This window comes from Microtus pennsylvanicus, chromosome 5, assembly GCF_037038515.1.
Source record: "Microtus pennsylvanicus isolate mMicPen1 chromosome 5, mMicPen1.hap1, whole genome shotgun sequence".
NCBI classification, from domain to species: domain Eukaryota; kingdom Metazoa; phylum Chordata; class Mammalia; order Rodentia; family Cricetidae; genus Microtus; species Microtus pennsylvanicus.
The window spans coordinates 119,771,539-119,789,925 of NC_134583.1; the positions used below are offsets into that span (position 1 = coordinate 119,771,539).

General features: G+C 38.9%; 1 protein-coding gene across 1 annotated transcript in view; it reads right to left on the minus strand.

The window, feature by feature from the left end:
* Positions 1-2,007: 2,007 nt before the first annotated feature.
* The window catches only part of Tm9sf3 (transmembrane 9 superfamily member 3), a 52,450-nt gene continuing 36,070 nt past the window's right edge, over positions 2,008-18,387 (minus strand). The window contains exons 9-15 of the mRNA XM_075974080.1: positions 17,238-17,368; positions 11,197-11,336; positions 8,803-8,871; positions 6,418-6,564; positions 5,641-5,724; positions 5,442-5,518; positions 2,008-3,345 (exon numbers count right to left, since the gene is read on the minus strand). Coding sequence (XP_075830195.1) covers positions 3,278-3,345; positions 5,442-5,518; positions 5,641-5,724; positions 6,418-6,564; positions 8,803-8,871; positions 11,197-11,336; positions 17,238-17,368 — 716 coding nt within the window. The 3' untranslated portion in view covers positions 2,008-3,277. The remainder of the gene's footprint in view (positions 3,346-5,441; positions 5,519-5,640; positions 5,725-6,417; positions 6,565-8,802; positions 8,872-11,196; positions 11,337-17,237; positions 17,369-18,387) is intronic.

Consider the following 18,387-nt stretch of genomic DNA (forward strand, 5'->3'; position numbering starts at 1 on the left):
GGAAATTTAAAAATAACATCTGCAAGACATTTGGCATAAAGTGATTAGTAAACATTTAGGAAACAAATGCTATATCAAAATGGGCACAATTTGTGGATAAACCCTTAAATCAAGTGGCTTTTGAAAGAACTGGAATTTGCAACAACCACCTTTGGAAAAAGGGCCAGCCACCACCAGTGGGAAACATCCGAGCATTCCAGCCATGAGGTCCAGACACCACAAGACAATGATTCTAAGGGCATGGGTTTCTCTGCAAATCAATGCAGTATGCCAACCTATACAATACACTAGCACATTTGAGGTCCCTCCAACCAGGTCAGTTCCACTTTTTCAAAACCTACTCTTATACTTGGAGACCAGTATAGTTAATTTTCAGGAATCATGCTTAAAAATACAAAGTATATTCTTAGTTTTTGATAGTATTCAAATTATCAGCTGACAAACTAAGCAAATGTTAGTAAATTAGATATACAGTATTAATGGAGTACAAAAGCCCCACCTTCCAGTGAACTCAGACACTGTTTGAACGAGTCTACTAACTGAGGTTTAGGGAAAACTAAGATACCTATGACCTGTATCTTTTTCAAGGTATACATTTACATTGCCCCTCTGTGATGTTATAAACCAACCAATACAAGTCTTTTTAAAAAGGATCTTTCAAAGTAATTTTTATTCATTTTAATGTTAATATATTTGGAAATTTATTTTTCATTGTAGACTTCAAAGAACTCCAGAGCTCAACCTAGCAGAAAAAAACAGGTGCACCTGAAACAGCCATGTCCTCTGAAAACCTTACCTGTAAGATTATGAGAAACAAAAATTTTATTAGGACAAAAATTTGCTATCTAGTTTATATATACTTCATTAGACAGATGAAGCGTTGTTTCATTTTTAGAGACAGAATGTCAGCAGCACAAGGTAGTGCTGAACTCAGTCTGTAGCTGAGGGTAACTCTGCCTGCTGAATGCTATGACTGCACACACGTATGTCCCATCACACCCGGTTTATACAGTGTGGGGGTCAAAACAGGGCTTTGTGTACGCGAGGCAAGCACTCTAACTGAGCTACACCCAAACCTGTGGACTAAATGTTCTTGTATTAAAAGTACTTTACATGTTTAAAAGTTACATGATATAAACAAACAGTGCCTTTCAGTTTAAGGTCCTAAGGGCAGGTGAGAAAGAGAAGATGCTGACAATTAGTTGACATTGCAGCTGAGATTCTGACCTGAAGATGACAGACCACAGCTCTACTCACATGGCTTACAGCTCACTAAGGTCAAGAGTCCAAATACCCTCAAGATGTCAGGCGCCTCAGGTGAAGACACGGAGCCCACTGATTTCTAAAAGCATCTAACGTAACTGTGAATGCGTGAGTTTTACATTCAAGTTTAAAGCAGATGATTTGAGTCTTTCGAAAAACACAGATATACAGTACAGTTTGGGGGTATCTGCAGAGCACAGTACTGAATTAGAAACTCAATGGTTCTAGGAAAACTTTGCAATATGGGCAGATTCAGAAATATATGTGCAAATTATAATAATTTGAGATTTCTGTAGCCTTCATCTGTTTACCCACTGAATGAGCTAACGTTCTTAGATTAGCCACTTATATTCCCTTCTATTCTACATGATGCAGCAATCCAATGAATGTTTCTATTTGTACGTCACAATTTCATATAAAGAGTTTTATCACTCACTTTGTAAGTATCCATAGTCAGGTTTCTGGACTTTGTTCTTTTTATTATTTACTTATTTGGACTGGTCTTACAGAGTAGCACACAACTCACAGAGTGGCTTTTAACTCACTCTGTAGTCCAGTTCTCAAATTCATTGCAACCTGTCTTAGCTTCCCTGGTGCTGGGATTATAGATAGAAACTAGCACATCTGACTCTGTTTGGGGATTTTAAAGTGTGGGTCCTCTGCATTTGAAAAGTATGCTTCGTAGTTTACTGCCTTTTGAGCAAATACCTTCAAATTACAAACACATCTATTGTCACAAAACCATTTGGTCAGGAAATTTTATTTGAACATTCTAAAGCAATAATGCTTTAGATGTTACTTAAATGTCCCAGACAGGATTAACAAAATTAAATGTTTCTAAATTACAAATTTAGCTCAAGGAGAAGTTTCATAAAAGAAGAAGACAACCCCTCCCAAAAGAAGTGTGACACACACATTTTGAAGAAACCCCAACGTTTCATGCAATGGTAGGCAAGATGTAAAAAGCCACCCAAACCCACACATTTCTACACCAATCATCCCAAAAGTCCTCCAGTCAATCTGTACATCCAAATGCATCCAGAAACCTACACCTACACGACATTATTAATGTTATATACACTTATTGACCCACCCTTATTTTTTTTAATAATTTCTTATGTAAAGCCTTCATTGAAACCCAAAAAAAGATGTAAGACTAACTTGGGGAAGGAAGGGAAAGATAATCACTTTAGACATTCAGTTAAAATGTAATTTATCTAAATCTCCAGATGTTTCATAAAACAAGTATCTTCTTCATTTAACACTTTGCTTGCTAACTGTACAGTAAATTGCTTTATAGAGAGTACACCTCTATTTTCATACTGTATTTTCTTTGGATGGAATTGAGATATTATAACTGGTTAATTTTAAGATAAATAAATGAGGTTGATCCAACTAAGATTAAGATGACAGAAGATAAATCCCATGCAGAATTTAATAGTTTTTAATTTTGCTTTAAAAAAAAAGATGCAGTTGAATGGAGGGACGACCAAAAACAGGTCAAAAACAACCCAGGTTCAATATATAAAAATGTCCCACAATAGATCAACAATGGCAGTAAAAATAAGAGAAAAAATATTCTTTCTGGAACATCATTTTTCAATAACATAGAAACACCAAGTGCCAAGAAGATTTCTACTCATGGAATCTTAGCATCCAAGTTTCCCTCTAGTTCTTTTGTTGAAACAAATGCTTTAAATAAACTATTTGTCCTCTTCACTGAAGAGAGCTGGTCTATTCCATCTTTAATGAGCTAGTTTAGGGAAGATTAGCCATGTACTGTAGTAATGCCTACTGCATAAAATCCAAGCATTTGCTGTGAACAGTTGGAGAAAGCAGACAGTAAGAACCTAGGATCAATGGAAACAGATGTTACTCTAAGCCATCCGTGAAAGAGACCCACAAGTACCCAGTGTTAAGCCCAAATCCCTTCTTGCGCTTATTTTTCTTTTCTGTGCAAGTTCCACCCTCATGAAAGAGAAACTGATCCGAAGCTCCAGGTTGTCTCAGGTGTCTAGTCAATTTTCACATTAGTATAGATTTTTCGAACAAAGGCACTTGTTCCCATGTAACCGATTGCTCCTGCAAAAATAAAATAATGTATTCTGAAACAAATATAGTGAGATCAGGGTCTGCCATTTACAAATATTAAATGTTCTCTGTTCTAGAGAGTTTCATACCTTTTTTAGGGTAATGTCTTTCTTTATATTAGTATTCTCCCCAAATCTCTTAAATGCTATCATTTGCTTTGCAAAGCATCTGTTATAGCCAAACCCTAACCTATTATTTAGAATCAAATCACAATTATTACTTGTATTGTCAGTAACTGTGGAATTAAAATATAACTCATGAAAGAAAGACTGACTTGATAATGACAAGTTCAGCCCATTAAAGCAATACTTTGTTTTCTTCAGACACAGTCTTGCTATATAGCCCAGGCTTTCCTTGAATTCCGGAATCTTCTGCCTCAGCCTCCTGGGTGCTAGTATCAGAAGTGTGAATGAACATTCATGGCAATATCTAGATGTTTCCAAAAACTTACAGAGCCATAAGACGTAATGAGGGAGGCTTTTGGGAATTCAGAGAAGCATGACCCAGTGCTGTTGCAACTCTAGAAAAAGATCCTTTCTGGTGCCTCCTTTTCCTATTTAAGTTATAAAAGCTGTAAAGGTTGGCAGGAGACTGGACCGAGAGATAGGTAAGTGGGTCGGAAGTTTCAAACAATAAACCTCAAAGTGGGGCTCAAAATTTCAGAAAGCAGAGCGTGCTGTTAATGAAATATTTACCCTCTGTGTCTAAGAGCACCTAGCATAAGAAAGTTACCCAATCACTATTTGCTGAATAAACTGAATGAATGAATAAACCAAATAGTCTTCTTAGACAAATAACTGAGACTTTTTAAAAAGAAAAACAAACAAACAAACAAAAACCCAACAAACCTCGGTGTCTTTTAGAATAGCTAGTCAATGACCATTCTTCACTGGATTTATTCCTTAAACTTTTAAATTACATCTCCTATGTGTTAATAGTTCACACACACACACACACACACACACACACACTAGTCACTTTTCTAACAGTACTAGAGATTGAACCCAAAGGTTTTTACATGTTAGACAAGCACTCTGAGCTACACCCCCAACCATGAACCGATTTCTCATCAAATTGATCTATCTCAAGGTAACAAAACAGATGAGGTAAAGAAGACTCTTTTTATAAACAAATCTCTGCTAATAATCAGGAGTAAGCGTTACAAGATTATAACAACCAATGAATTACTTTAAGTAGGCAATAATTATCAAAGGCTTTTAACTTCACACACACATCACATATCTCCCAATAAAAACCTACAACCACCTGTTGAAGTATTCTTGGATAAGCATTGAGTACAACATGTTATTGTTGCTTGAACTACTATGTTACAAAAGGCTTGGAGTAGAGAGGTGTATGGCAAAACACCTCAGGGATACAATCAGCCAAATCCACTGTGAAAACTAAACAGACATGCTGCACTCATTGCCAGTAACCTGAGCTGCCTTCGAACACGGCTATCTTCAGCAACATCTCAAAAAACATCTAGGCAGAAATCATTCAGGCACCACCTTACACCTGCCGACATACAATCCTTTCCAATGAACATGCTTTAAAATGCCAATTCTCAACTGCATGTGATACCATACACACTGGTAACCCCAGCTACTCAAAAGGTTGAGGCAGGAGGATCACTTGAGTCTAGAAGTTTAAGCCAGGACTAGGCTTAGCAACACTGAAAGACAGTATCAAAACAAGACAATTCCCAACGTGAATGAGAAACTAACCATAGTAATTCTGTGCTCTGTGGTATCATTAGAACAGCTACAAAAGTAGAACTGAATCGAGCAATAGATCAGATTTTAAGGCAGAGTGAAAAAGACTGAAGGCAAACTTCTGGCTTCATTTGGTGTTCCTGATAGAGCAGCAGAACAGAATGCCTTAACTTCTACTTGATTATTACTGGGCAAGGCATGAACGGAGGCCAGAGAACAACTGTGGCGCCAGTTCTCTGACCCAGCTTTCTGCGTCCAGGGCTCAGACGCAGGCTTGTCAGCCCAGAATTTCTTAATTTCTAAGTCAGTGTTTTCCTGAGTCTGAGGTGCTCAAAACTTTTCTTGTCATGTTCCAAGAATTTAAAAACTTACCACACATTATCCCCAAGGCTGTGCTAAATACCGCCATATATCCAAAGTAAAATGATGTTTGAAATAAGCCATACATCCTGCAATACAATAAAATAATATTAAACACATACATTTATTTTCAACCTGAGGCTTTACACTTCATTATTTAAAGGGCAAGTGCAGTTTCCTAGGTGACCCATGAGAGAAAACCTCCACTTACTTTGTTTTGAAAAAATAGTAGTAAAAGGAATACATGTAAACATAGATTGCAGTTGATGCGGCGGAGAGAAAACTTGTCCATTGCCTGGAACAACAAAATGAAAAAAGATTATGCCTTTGAAATGAATGGCATTCAAATTTTAAGGCAAAGAATTAAAAAAAAAAAACCTTTAAAATTCTAGTGTAGTTAAAAACAAATCCTTGTACCTAATGCTTAACTATTATTGACAAAAAGCCTGGGAACTAGAAACTCCAGCATCTGGTCATATCTGTGAATGACTTCAGACAAACCACTTCCCCTTTCAGACCCCATAAACTCAGCATCAAGCACTTTGCAGAAATATTTCAAATAGGACTAAAAAATTTGGACTGATACCATTTTCTTATAAAATTTTCATCATATTTACAATTCTACTATCTTTCCTATTCATTCATTTTATTTTTTGAGTTAGAGTATCAATCTATAGCCAAGCGCCTCCCCAGTAGCAGGGTTACAAGTGTGTACTGCCATTCCCAGCTCCTATTATCTTAAACAGGACAATTTCTGTTAAATCTTTTCCTCAGCTTAAGAGGCTTCGAAGGTAAACTTAGGATATTAGGATCCTCTCTGGGTGTGGTGACACATAACTTTAATCCCAGTCCTTGTGAGGCAGAGGCGGGTGGATATCTATAAGTTGAGGACAACCTAGCCTGTATAGTAAGTTCTAGACTAGCCAGAGCTACATAAGAGATCTTGTCCAGGTATCAGAGCCCGAGAGGTCCCACCGAAAGCACTTACCACCTGTAGTCCTCCGCATTTAGCAGGAAGTATGTGCACACGATGGTCACACAGACGGTCACAATGCACAGGATGAGCAGCACCAGCATCATGAAGCCATAAACATAGTAGATCTTATATGCCCAGAAGGAAGTGAAGATGAAGTACCTGAGAAGGGACAACGAGGGCGGCCTTGAAGCTTACTCTGTCAGTCCCCTTAACACTTGCTAGCATCCTTTCTACTCTTTTCCAACAGGTTCTCTTAACTCTCATTTATTAAATTCTCAAAATATTTTTGTGATGTTTCTAAAGAACAAGTTATTCTGGAGGCATTTACCTCTGAGCAAAATGACTAAATTAGAAGCCTAAACAAGTTAAAACTTCGTAAACGATAACAGCTGCAATCTACATTCATAAAATAGTCATTTTCTTCATTCTTCCATTTTTAAGAGGAAACATTACTTAAGAGTTTTCATGTTTTAGAAAACATTCTGTTAAAAGAAAAATAAGTGATACAATTAAGAGTATACAGAATTAGAGAAGACGACAAAACAGGAAGCCAAAGTCTAAAGCAGATTGACACTGTCTTCAGTAAGACAAAGAGTAGGAATATTTTTTCATTAAAAAAAAAACAAAAACAAAAATACTCTTGAAAGCCATTCATTACTCAAATCATCCGTAACTCAGAACAGGGTCTTTTACTTCTCTTTTTAAAATCCCTGTTTTGTAATCCATTTATTCCATCACATGCCCACAGGTTTCAACAGCTATTTACAGATCCCTTGTCGTATATTATGGGGTGACATAGAGAAGTTTGGAGGGAAGATGGAAAGGAGGAAATGATGCAATTGTATTAAACCCAGAAAGCGAACAGTAAAGATCAGCACAGTAAGGAAACATCACTGCGCTCTAGGAGATGGCTGGCTCTAAGACAATGCTGATCCCGCAGCTGTACACCATACCCAGCAAATGAGAGGAGGGAGTCCCCTGGTACAACTGGGTGAGGAACTGGAAAAGGAGCGGAAACAGGACAAGGACATGGGTGGGGTGGGGAGCAGGAGAAAGACTTGTGACAGAAAACATCAAGAGCAGAAGACTGGTTCTAGGTAAAGAAATCCAGTAAGTTAAACACACAAACAAAAAACTCTGGGGACCACAGAGACTGCTCAGCATTTAAAAGCACCAGCTGCTCTTGCAGAGGACCTGACTTTGATTTCCAGCACCTACATGATTGCTCACAACCTCAAAACTCTGACACCCTCTTCTGGCCTCCAAAGGCACCAGGCATGCACATGGTAAACACATAATGAATGTAGGCAAAAATTCATACGCATAAGTCTGAAAACAAAAGAAAAAGCCCTCAAAATGTTCAGCATGGCTAGAACTTCAACAAAAGGGTATGAGCTAAGAGAGTGAACAGGATCGGTTCATTCTATGAACACCCAGCTGGTCACATCATGAAGGCAGTAACATATCATTGCACTGAGATTCAAAATCCTTAGCAAAAGAAAAGTGACATAAGGAGACTAAAAGGTAAAACATATAAATAAAATAAACCAAGACAGGTTAAAAATGCCATGCTAGGAGGACAGGGTGTGAGAAAACCAAAACAAGCATGACCTGAAAGAGCAGAGAAGTCTAGTGGAAGAGAGGGCAAAGGGAAGCAGAAAAAAGTATGACCTCTAGAACCAGCAGTAAGCGGTCAAGTCAGAGTGAGGATTATCAGCTGTAGGTACAGAGTTCCTTAACTGGCTTTATTAAACAAGTCAGAGTGACCCACTCCAGTCTCCTTCTAGGTACCCACCAATGATTATAGTATACTCACAGCTGACAGAAAACAAAAGACAACTACCTATTTATATAGTTATATGTATGACTTGTGCTGGTTATGCTTTCTGTCAACTTGACCCAACTAAAATAATCTGGGGAGGGGAACCTCAACTGAGGAAATACCTCCACCATATTGGCTTGCAGACAAGTCAGTGGAGCATTTTCCTGTATAATGAATGGTTGATTTGAGAAGCCCAGACCACTGCAGGCAGTGCCACCTGGGCAGGTGGGCAGGTGGTGTTTGGTTATACAGGAGAGCAGGCTGAGCAAGTCATGCAAGCAAGCCAGGAAGCAGGTTTTCTCTATGGTCTCTGCATCAGTTCTTGCATTCAGGTTCCTGCCTTGACTTCCCTTCATAATATACTGTGATTTAGAATCTCTAACTCTGTAAGTTAAATAAAATTGTTCATTAAAAAGTTCGCAACCTCAGTACTTCATTAAAGTAGTACAAAACTGACTCCAGAGAGACCGCTTTGTCTGCTGATTCCACACCAATCTAGCATGATCTAATCCATACATTCTGTTATAACTAAATAACTAAATCCTTCAAAACATGAAAACATTGCCAAAACTTACATTTCAATAAAGATTGAACCAAAAGGTAAAATTCCTCCCAGGCAAACAATAACTGCAGGCTCCATAAACCTGGAAAATATTAGAATTAATAGTGTACTGTTAGTATGGTTTCATAATACATATAAATCCCAATATAAAAAGGTGATGTTTAATACTTTAACAATTATCCCAGTGGATAAAGACAAACCAATAAAAAGAAAAACCAAAATCCGAAGAGGCATAAAAATGTGAGTGAGATTTCAATTAGTCATCGTTTGGAATCAATATTCTCTCCACATTAAAGCCTGAGGGAAGGATTTGAGGAACACAAATGGTTGCTACTGCAGAGTAAGAAGCACATTAAGTATTTATTCCTAGTTTACCAATTTTCAGTAACTTCTGAGAACTCTGTAATTTCTTACAGAAATTCAGAGGGGAAAGGGAGAAAAGAAAAAGAAGTTGAGATCCCTATCTGAAATGATCTTCAGAACTGACCTTCTTGACCTTAATCCACTTTCTTCTTGGCTCTCACTCTTTTCCAACAAATTCAACAATCAAGGTATTGACAGTTTTGCTTTACAGTGGGGCAAAGAAAGACTAAAAATAAAATGCAAACTTCCTCCCTTCTCCTAGCCAACATTCACTGAGTAAAAATCACTGGTTTTTATCTGGAATGCAGTCTCATGTTCTCCTTCCAGAAAGCACGGGCAGTTCTCAAAGCCTTCCCTTTGAATCCAGGAAGATGTGACTTTCCCCCATCCTCACTGACTCCTAACATCCCTCCACCGCAGGAGGGAGGGAGGGAGGGAGGGAGGGAGGGAGGGAGGGAGGGAGGGAGGGAGGAAGGGAGGGAGGGAGGGAGGGAGGAAGGGAGGGAGGGAGGGAAGAAGACCTAGCACTCAGATTTCATTCTCACGTGAGTAAAAAACAATAAGAGAATGGAGCCCCACACCAGCCTCCCTGCACCTAAAAGAGACTGATCTCTGGTATGCAAGGCAGGACTTGTTCACATCTCTCCTCACTAACCCTACTTCTCAAAGATCTTCTGTGCTTTCTGACTAGGCTTTTCTTTTTACCTTTCTCTCTCCAGTAAGAAGCTGAACATGAGTAATTAATGAGCCCTATAATCTAATACTGATTTAGGAGAAAAGCAGTTTAAAAAGTGAACTGAAAACTCTTCAGTCCAAAGTTTCTTACAGGCACCAATCTAACAAAGAAAAGCACACAATTACTAAAAGTAGAACATTATTCTCTCTCTTAGACTGGGGGCCATGTAACTGAATGTGTGGGTTGTGAACAATTCAGCAAGAATAAAAGGTTTTGGAACATTCAATGGCCCAAAATTAAAACAAAATCAAACACATCTGAACAGTGTTTCTAACAGTGCTTGCCCATGTTACACTGCAGGACTTCACTGAAGCCTTGGTCCTGAACACTTGCCTGTGTGTGCCTTGATGCCATGCAACACCAAACAATGCTATCTGAGACACAGCTCAGATTAGAGCCTACTGAGTAAACGGCAATGTTTACTATCCCTACAAAGTCTGCTGCTTATAGAAACATCATGGTTTAATTACAGAAAACAAAGACTTTTAATATTTTTCCTATTATTATTTCTTAGCAAATAAGTTATCAAATTAGTATATTTTTGGATTATTTTGTGTCCAAATATTTACCACTGGTCTTAATCTTAATTCATTTCTCAATTGATCGACTTAATATGAAAATAAATGGGTCAATATTTAGAATAAAATATCTGATAGGAAAAAGAAATTATCAACAAGTAGTTGGCAGATTGTTCTATAATTCAGAGGGTTTCAGATTTTGCTGGTGATATGGTCTCTGTGTAACTACTGCTCTGTCAACTCTGATGCTGGAAAGTAAAACAAGCCCTAAGTAGTATGTGAAGACCGGGTATAGGTGTGTTCCAATACAACTTTATTTACAAAAACAGGCAGCAACAATAGTGGTGACACACAGCCTTTAATCCCAGTACTTAGTCTACAGAGTGAATTCCAGGATGGCCAAGGCTACATAGATAAACCCTGTCTTAAAAAAAACCACCCAAACAAACAAAAAAACAAACAAACAAAAAAACCCTACAACAAGAGGCAGTAGTCACATTTTATCTGAAGCCTAAAAGACTTCTGAAGCTTTACTTTGCACCCACCTCTACACACTACTGTGTTATCAAAGTTTTGACATGTCAACGGCAGCAATATTCAGAAAGCAAAATAAAGGCATGGGTTACTATATTCTTTACAATGTAGACTAATGAGAAAATTAAAAAGAACAAATTTAAATTTAAAAGTGTTTTGCATAAACACAAGCTGTTTCTAAAGTTGTACGTACAAAACAGCCTTAAAAACTTATGCACTGTGACAATAATCAAATAAGCTTTAGCATTCTCTTTACCATTTTTTCTCCGGGATAGGACGAGGCACAGCATTGACACGACAAGGGAAGTTGGGCTGACCTGACAGATTTCGGCCAAGTATTGTACCAACAAGATTTAGAGGAAGAATGACAAAAAAACAGATGCAACAAACGGCCACCTGTAAATTAAATAAAATGTGTGTGGTTACTCAGAGAACAAAAACACTAATAAAAACAAGTAAGAGAGACACCTGAAAATTCAAACACAGCAATCACGGAGAAAAGGTTAAGTTCTGAGGGCTAAACTGATACAAGGAATGCACTACTGGAAAAAGGAAAAAATGCTCACAGCAAATCACACACAAAGTAAACTCTTCCCTCTGCACCTTTAGCTCCCGCTATCCCTAGCCTTCCACACTGCCCCCAATAAAGTACGTTGGGATCTCCTTTCCTGTCAGTGGCATGCTTTTATGTGTCTACCCTTATCTTTCATTATTATGACTAAATTACTTGGTTTTAGTTTACTGAGCATTCCAACCAAAGGCTCCTTTATCCAGGTACTGCCAATTCACAGCAGACGCTCCGAGAGCGCTGCAGGCAAGCAGAGCCCTGCCAACAGAGGATGCTATGCGCAAATAAAATACCTCAAATTTTCTCAGGGTTTCAGAGACCAAACTACAGGATTTCTAAAAGACGATATACCAAGGAAAGCTCACTGCTGTTTAGTTTGGCAAAAGACTCCCTAAATAGGACAGTTTTAAGGACAAACTGGAAAAGGGAAAAAAGGGATGACCTGCATTTAATCCCTGGAACCCACATGGTGACGGAGACAACAAACTTCTTCCTACATGCTGTCCTCTGAGTTTCACCTGCACCTTGGCACATGCATGCCCCTCTCCCCACCATATGCACACTCCTGCACACGCACGCACGCACACACACACACACACACAGACACACACAGCTGCGTGTGGTGGTTCACACCTTTAATCCCAGCACTCAGAAAGCAGAGGTAGGTGAATTTTTGTGAGTTCAAGGCCAGTCTAGTCTTCAGAGAGAGTTCCAGAACAGCCACGGCTGTGAAAAGAGACTGTCTTGGGGGGTGGGGGAGAATAAAATAAAACAGAAGCACAAAAGATTTCAACATCCATTAAAGATGCATACAGAAATAAGCAATCCTCCCCCTACAAAGCCATCCATGTGACTGACAAGTCAACTGAGAAATGAAAGGCAGAACCCACTGCACCCTGACTAGATGGGCTAAAGTTAGGAAGATCGACTACATCAAGTGCTGGCACAGGTACAAAACAATTGGAATTCTTTCTTTTTAAATTTAATGGGTATGGGTGTTTTGCCTACATGAATGTTTATACACAACTTGGAGAAACTCATTTTGACAGAAAGGGAGAAAGAAATACAAACAACAAACCCAATGAACAAAACCCCATCCTCACCACTAACAACACAACCCAAACAGAAGAAATACAACTGGATCAATTACTACACACTGGGAGTTTAATGTTATGAAACATTAATTATCCCCCCAATTTCTATTTAGTTCTTTTGAAAACTAACTAAGGTAATAGTTATAAAAGCACCAGGAACTACAAAACATGCTGCCCCCATCACAAAGAATCTCTAGATCTCAAACATCCATCAGATGAGATCCCCTTAGACAGCACCTTCAGCACTCCACAGTGGTCAGACTGAACTTGACACTGTCTTCTCACATCTCCTCCAGTGCAGTATGTGCTGCTGCACTGTGACATCCCAATGCTCCGAGCCTCATCACGATGGCTGTGACCACATTTCTTTATCTTGTCCACTAGGAGGCCATGCCTACTTACGCTGTTGTGTTCTAGTTTTCTAAAACCTACTCAAATTGGGAAATGATGGTGTTCTAGCTGTTTTGAATAAACAAATTCACACTAGTTCCTATAATTGCTTCTATCCTTAAAAAATTAATAACAAAAAAAAATTAATAACCAATTCTAAAACCTTGTGCCTCGTCAATATAAATCCACCCCATTCTGCAAAGTGAAATCTACTTTCTTCCTTTTCCCCTAAGAAAGAAGATTTGGGTCCAATTTCACAAATGTCTCTCCTGCCCATATAGTATCTCTGCTCTGCAAGAAAACATGCACATGAATGAGCAGACAGGACAGAAGGAACTGGGAACCCCCACACAATCAATTACATCATCTGGTTTAAACCTCATCCTTCTCCTCAAAGAATGTTCCCTTTCACTTTTCTTGTGTGAAAGTTATTTGATGAAAAAGAATGAAACCATTCGTTGGTTCCAATTCTGATCCATGTCCTAAGGCTTTCTTTTAGAGTATTTTATAAAATGCATTTGTTTACCGTTATTTATTCAAGTCAATTCAATTAAAGGAGGACTTATTTGTTTTGCTTTTTTTCTGAGACAGGATTTTTCTGTGTAACAGTCCTGGCTGTCCTGAAACTTGCTTTGTAGACCAGGCCTGCCTCTGCCACTCAAACGCTATTAGGAGATGTGGCTTTATTTTAATTAGGTGTGGTCTTGTCACTGCAGGGACAAACTCTGAGGTCTCTTTTGTCAAGCTTCACTCAGTGTGATACTCAGTCTACTTCCTGTTGCCTGCAAATCAATATGAAGCAGCTTCTTCCCCAGCACCATATCTGCCTGCATGCTGTCATGTCCCACTGTGATGGTAATGGACTGAACCTCTAAACTGTAAGCAAGTCACCCCAATTAAATGTTTTCCTTTATAAGTGTTGCCATGGTCATGGTGTCTCTTTACAACAACAGAAACTCTTACTAAGACATCCATCAATACAAAAACAAAAAATTACCAAAACACTGTGTGATGAAAAAAACAGAGGCAGGGCCTACTAGAAGCAGGTCACTGGGATGTCCTTTGGTGCTATCTCCCTGGTTGCTCTGTTACTACTTCCTGGCTGCCATAAAGCAAGCATCCTGTTCCCTGACAACCTTTTACCATGAAGCTCCGCCTCACCACAGGTCTAGAAATAGTTTAGCTGACCATGGAAGGCGAGGAAGTCACCAACAAAAAGAAAGTCTTCCTCCTTTCAGTTGTGTTTCTCATGTACTGTGATTAACTATGATGGTTACTTTTAATTATCTACTTGAGACAATCTAAAATCACCTGAGAATAAAGTCTCAATGAGGGATTATCTAGATTAGGTTGGCCTGTGGGCATATCTATAGTAGACTGTCTTGATTTTACTGCTTAAGATGAGAAGACCCATCCACCACAGGTGAAACAAACAATTCCTTAGCTAGAGAATTCTTTTTTTGTTTGTTTGTTTGACTTTTCCAGAAAGGGTTTCTCTGTGTAACAGCCCTGGCTGTCCTGGAACTCACTTTGTAGACCAGGCTGGCCTCAAACTCAGAGATCCACCTGCCACTGCCTCCCGAGTGCTGGGATTAAAGCACGCCTGGTGGTAGAGAACTCTTAACTGTACTGAATGTAGGGAACGAGAGCTAGCACGAGCATACATGCATTAATTGGCTGCTCTCTGCTTTTGACCTTGGATATAACAGATGAGCAATTTGAAGCGCCTACCTCCTTGATGGACTGTCACCTGGAACATAACCTTTTCTCTTCGTTGTTTTTGTCAGGATACTTTATCATAGCAATGGGAAAAAAACCAAGACACTCATAGGACCAAAATCCCTGTGTGTTAATACTTAACTCATTACTGAACAAATTTGCCAAAGAAAAAGATTTAGCCTTTTGCAAATCAATTTAATTTCCAGTATTCTTTCCCAGTGTCTGTAGTATCATTGCTATAACACTTCAACTTTGGGGGCAGTTGTTGTATCTTGATGGTCTGACTCCAAAGTTCTTAAATGGTCTCTTCCATCTTGTAAATATTCTCTTGAAGGACACTAGACTTTACAATGTTACCATGAATTTCTACTAATGTTTATGAAATGTCTCAGGCTGCTTATTGTTCAACAAATTTAATCTAATAATAGGTTTTGTGGTTTTTTGTATAATTAGGTACACAAGAATAGAAGATAGAGTACAAAGACAAACTATCTACTTTGAATTCCACGTCAAGCTAGTCCTGGTAACAGCAATATTTGGATTGAAATCCAGATCCCTGGTAAAATTCTTACTTACTTACTACTTTTAGATAAGAAAGAGGCTTGAAAAAAAAGAAGAAGAAGAAGAAAGAAAAAAGCTTGAAGTCACTAAAGTTAGGTTGGCTGTGAGTTGTGGGAACTTTGTTAAGATGAAGAATTAGCACGAAGGCCCTCTAGAAAAAGGACTCATGTTCATGAACTGGCAGAAAGAGCTAAAACATTAGGAAGAGCACACAGGATGGCCTCTAGACTGATTTTCAAACTAAGCTATTCAGTTAGTAGGGCACCTGGCTTCTCAGACACAGTTCCTATGATCTAGATTGATAGTTCTCAACCTTCATAATGCTGTGACCCTTTAATACAATTCCTCATATTGTGGCGAACCCCAGCCATAAATTATTATGCTGTTATTTCAATTTTACTAATATGAATTGTAATGTAAATATTTGCTATGTAGGGAATCTGATGAAACCCTGTGAAAGGTTTATTCAACCCCCAGGTTGAGTACCGCTAATCTAGATGATCTCCAGGAAAATCATTTCCACAGGGTCTGCACAAATAATCTGTGGGCCCAGGCTGCACATCAAGCTAACAGCGGAACTCGCCATATAACATCATGAGTCTCCAATGTGGTACTGGGTTTAAAGGCATGAAGGGATCATGGAGAGTACCTGAAGTTTGGCACAGTGTGTCAGTGTCAGGGTATCCCTGAAGAAAGCCAAAATGAGGTCATTGGCAAAGGTGCTACCTCATTGCTATGGAAACCCCAGGACTGAAGGAGTTATGGAGAGAAGTTGAGGCTTAGCACCATGTTGCCAGCAAAGGCTACTAGTAAAGCCTCATTATTCAGCACACTGGAGACATTCACCAAAGAAAGTAATCAACAAGTGTGGAATGGAGCTGCTTGAACCCACAAAACAAGGGGTGTGTGTGTGTGTGTGTGTGTGTGTGTGTGTGTGTGTGTGTGTGAGTGTGTGGGCGTGCATGTGTGCTGTGAAGGGCAGAGCTTTCTAGCTTGGAGCTGCGTAAGCCCTTTGGAGCCCAGAAATTGTGAGTCCCAGATTCTGGACACTGAGCTACAATATTTGATTTATACTGCTAGATTAGGAGTTTTCCTTTAACCTGGTTGTTCCTATGCCCTGGTTCTCCCACTCTGGAACGTATATAACATGGTTTTGATTGTATGGGAGCCTATAATTAGGAGACTGGGTTTTAAAAGAGACACTGGATTTTTGAAGTGATGAAATTTAAAAGTATACTGCATTTTATATTATAATAGTAATAAAATTTTGGGGGAAAAAGAAAAGAGAGATTATGATTTAAAGTGATATGTTTGTCAAAGATGAGAAGAGGTATAATCTCATCATTAGCATCAGTTGTTCACCTGACACACTCAGGAAGAAGGAACCTCAGCTGAAGAACTATAACCATCAGAATGGCCGATAAACATACCTGTGGAGCATTTTCTTGATTGTTAGTTGATGTAGGGGTGCCCAGCCCATGTAGGCAGCTGGTCTTGGGATGTATAAGAAAAGATAGCTGAGCATGAGCCCAGAAGCAAGGCAGGAAGCAGCCCTCCTCCATGCTTAATGCTTTAAACGTCTACCTCAGATCCTGCTCTGGACCAAGTTGGTTTTGCTCAGTGTTTTATCATGGAAACAAAAAAGGAAATTAGAACACGTATTACCTTAATAAAACACTCATGCTTCTTGGTATTCTTTTTCTCTAAAATATATTCATTCATCGGTTCTCTCCGATCTCTAGTAAAAGCTATAAAGAAAACTTTTCAATTCACAGCATCAAGAAAATGTAGGGGTCTTAGGTTTAAATTTAATCTATATTTTCTGGAGCCTAATAAAAATTTTCCAAGACAGGGACTGGCTGGAACTTCAGTATCTCAGTAGGAGGAGGCTTTACAGAGGCAGCAGGACTTGTAGTAGAATGGTTATAAGCATCCTGTTTTGAACTAAAAATTCAAGCAACTCACCATTGTTCCAAAAGGAATGGCTCTAGAGGCATGATAATAAATGGCTATGAAGTTGATGAAGAAGGCAGTGCCGCACACCATAGCTGGAATAAGGAATGCTCCAATAAACATCTGCTTTATCCATCTCCTCCCTGAAAAAAAAGGGAAGCTATAAAAAATCTGAGCTACACAAACATGCATTAATGTTAAAAATATAGTATGTAGTTCCAAATTATTTACTTAAACATTCAATAAAAGGTTACTAAATCTGATACACTAGTAAGTGTTTCAAATAAATTACTTTAAAAAAGATCAGTCTCACTCTTCTTTTGTAGCAGAAGTTTATGAAAGTAGCTGTACTGAAGAAGAGCAATGACCTGTCATGTAACACTGATGTCTTTGTTTTGATTCTGCCACAAAACTGCGCTGAGCTTTTGTACATCATTTGTGATGGTTTGGATACTAAGCTAATTGTTTTTCTAGTTCTAATTCTGTCAGAGATTTTTCAGTTTTCATGGTGGAATTACACCATCCCAAATATTAACATTCCTCCAAAGAAACTCCATTCTGAACTTTCTCTTCTAGTTCATTTCTTTTTCAAAGGAAGACTCAAGAGCCCTTCTTTCCCAATGGCCAGCATTGAAATCATCAATGACAGAAGGGGCGACAACTAATTAAAGTCAAAAACCACTGTTTTCTTTTTCTTCCCAAGATAGGGTTTTTCTGTGTTCCTGGCTGTCCTGGAACTCACTCTGTAGATCAGGCTAGCTTCAAACTTAGAGATCTACCAGCCTCTGCCTCCCAAGTGCTAGGATTTAAAAGTATGCACCATCCACGGCCCGGACTTGATCTACTGATCTATCATCAGACAGCTCCATCCTCACACTGTCCTTTCCTGTACACTGCATTTATCTACTCAGTTGCAGACAAACACAAATGCAACTCCTTACCTACTCCTAGTTCCCTCTGTCCCACACATACAATCAGTTGGCCAGCCTTCTGTGCTGTGCTTCCTACTGCTCCTCACCTCTCTGGAGACTCTGACCAAAACCCGGGTTATCCTCGGGTTCAGATTGGATCTAGAACACTGTAGGCTGGGGATAGTGAAAAGATCTGGAGCCCCAGCACAATGCAAACCTGAGACAAATGAAATATTCTCAATTCTCTGAGC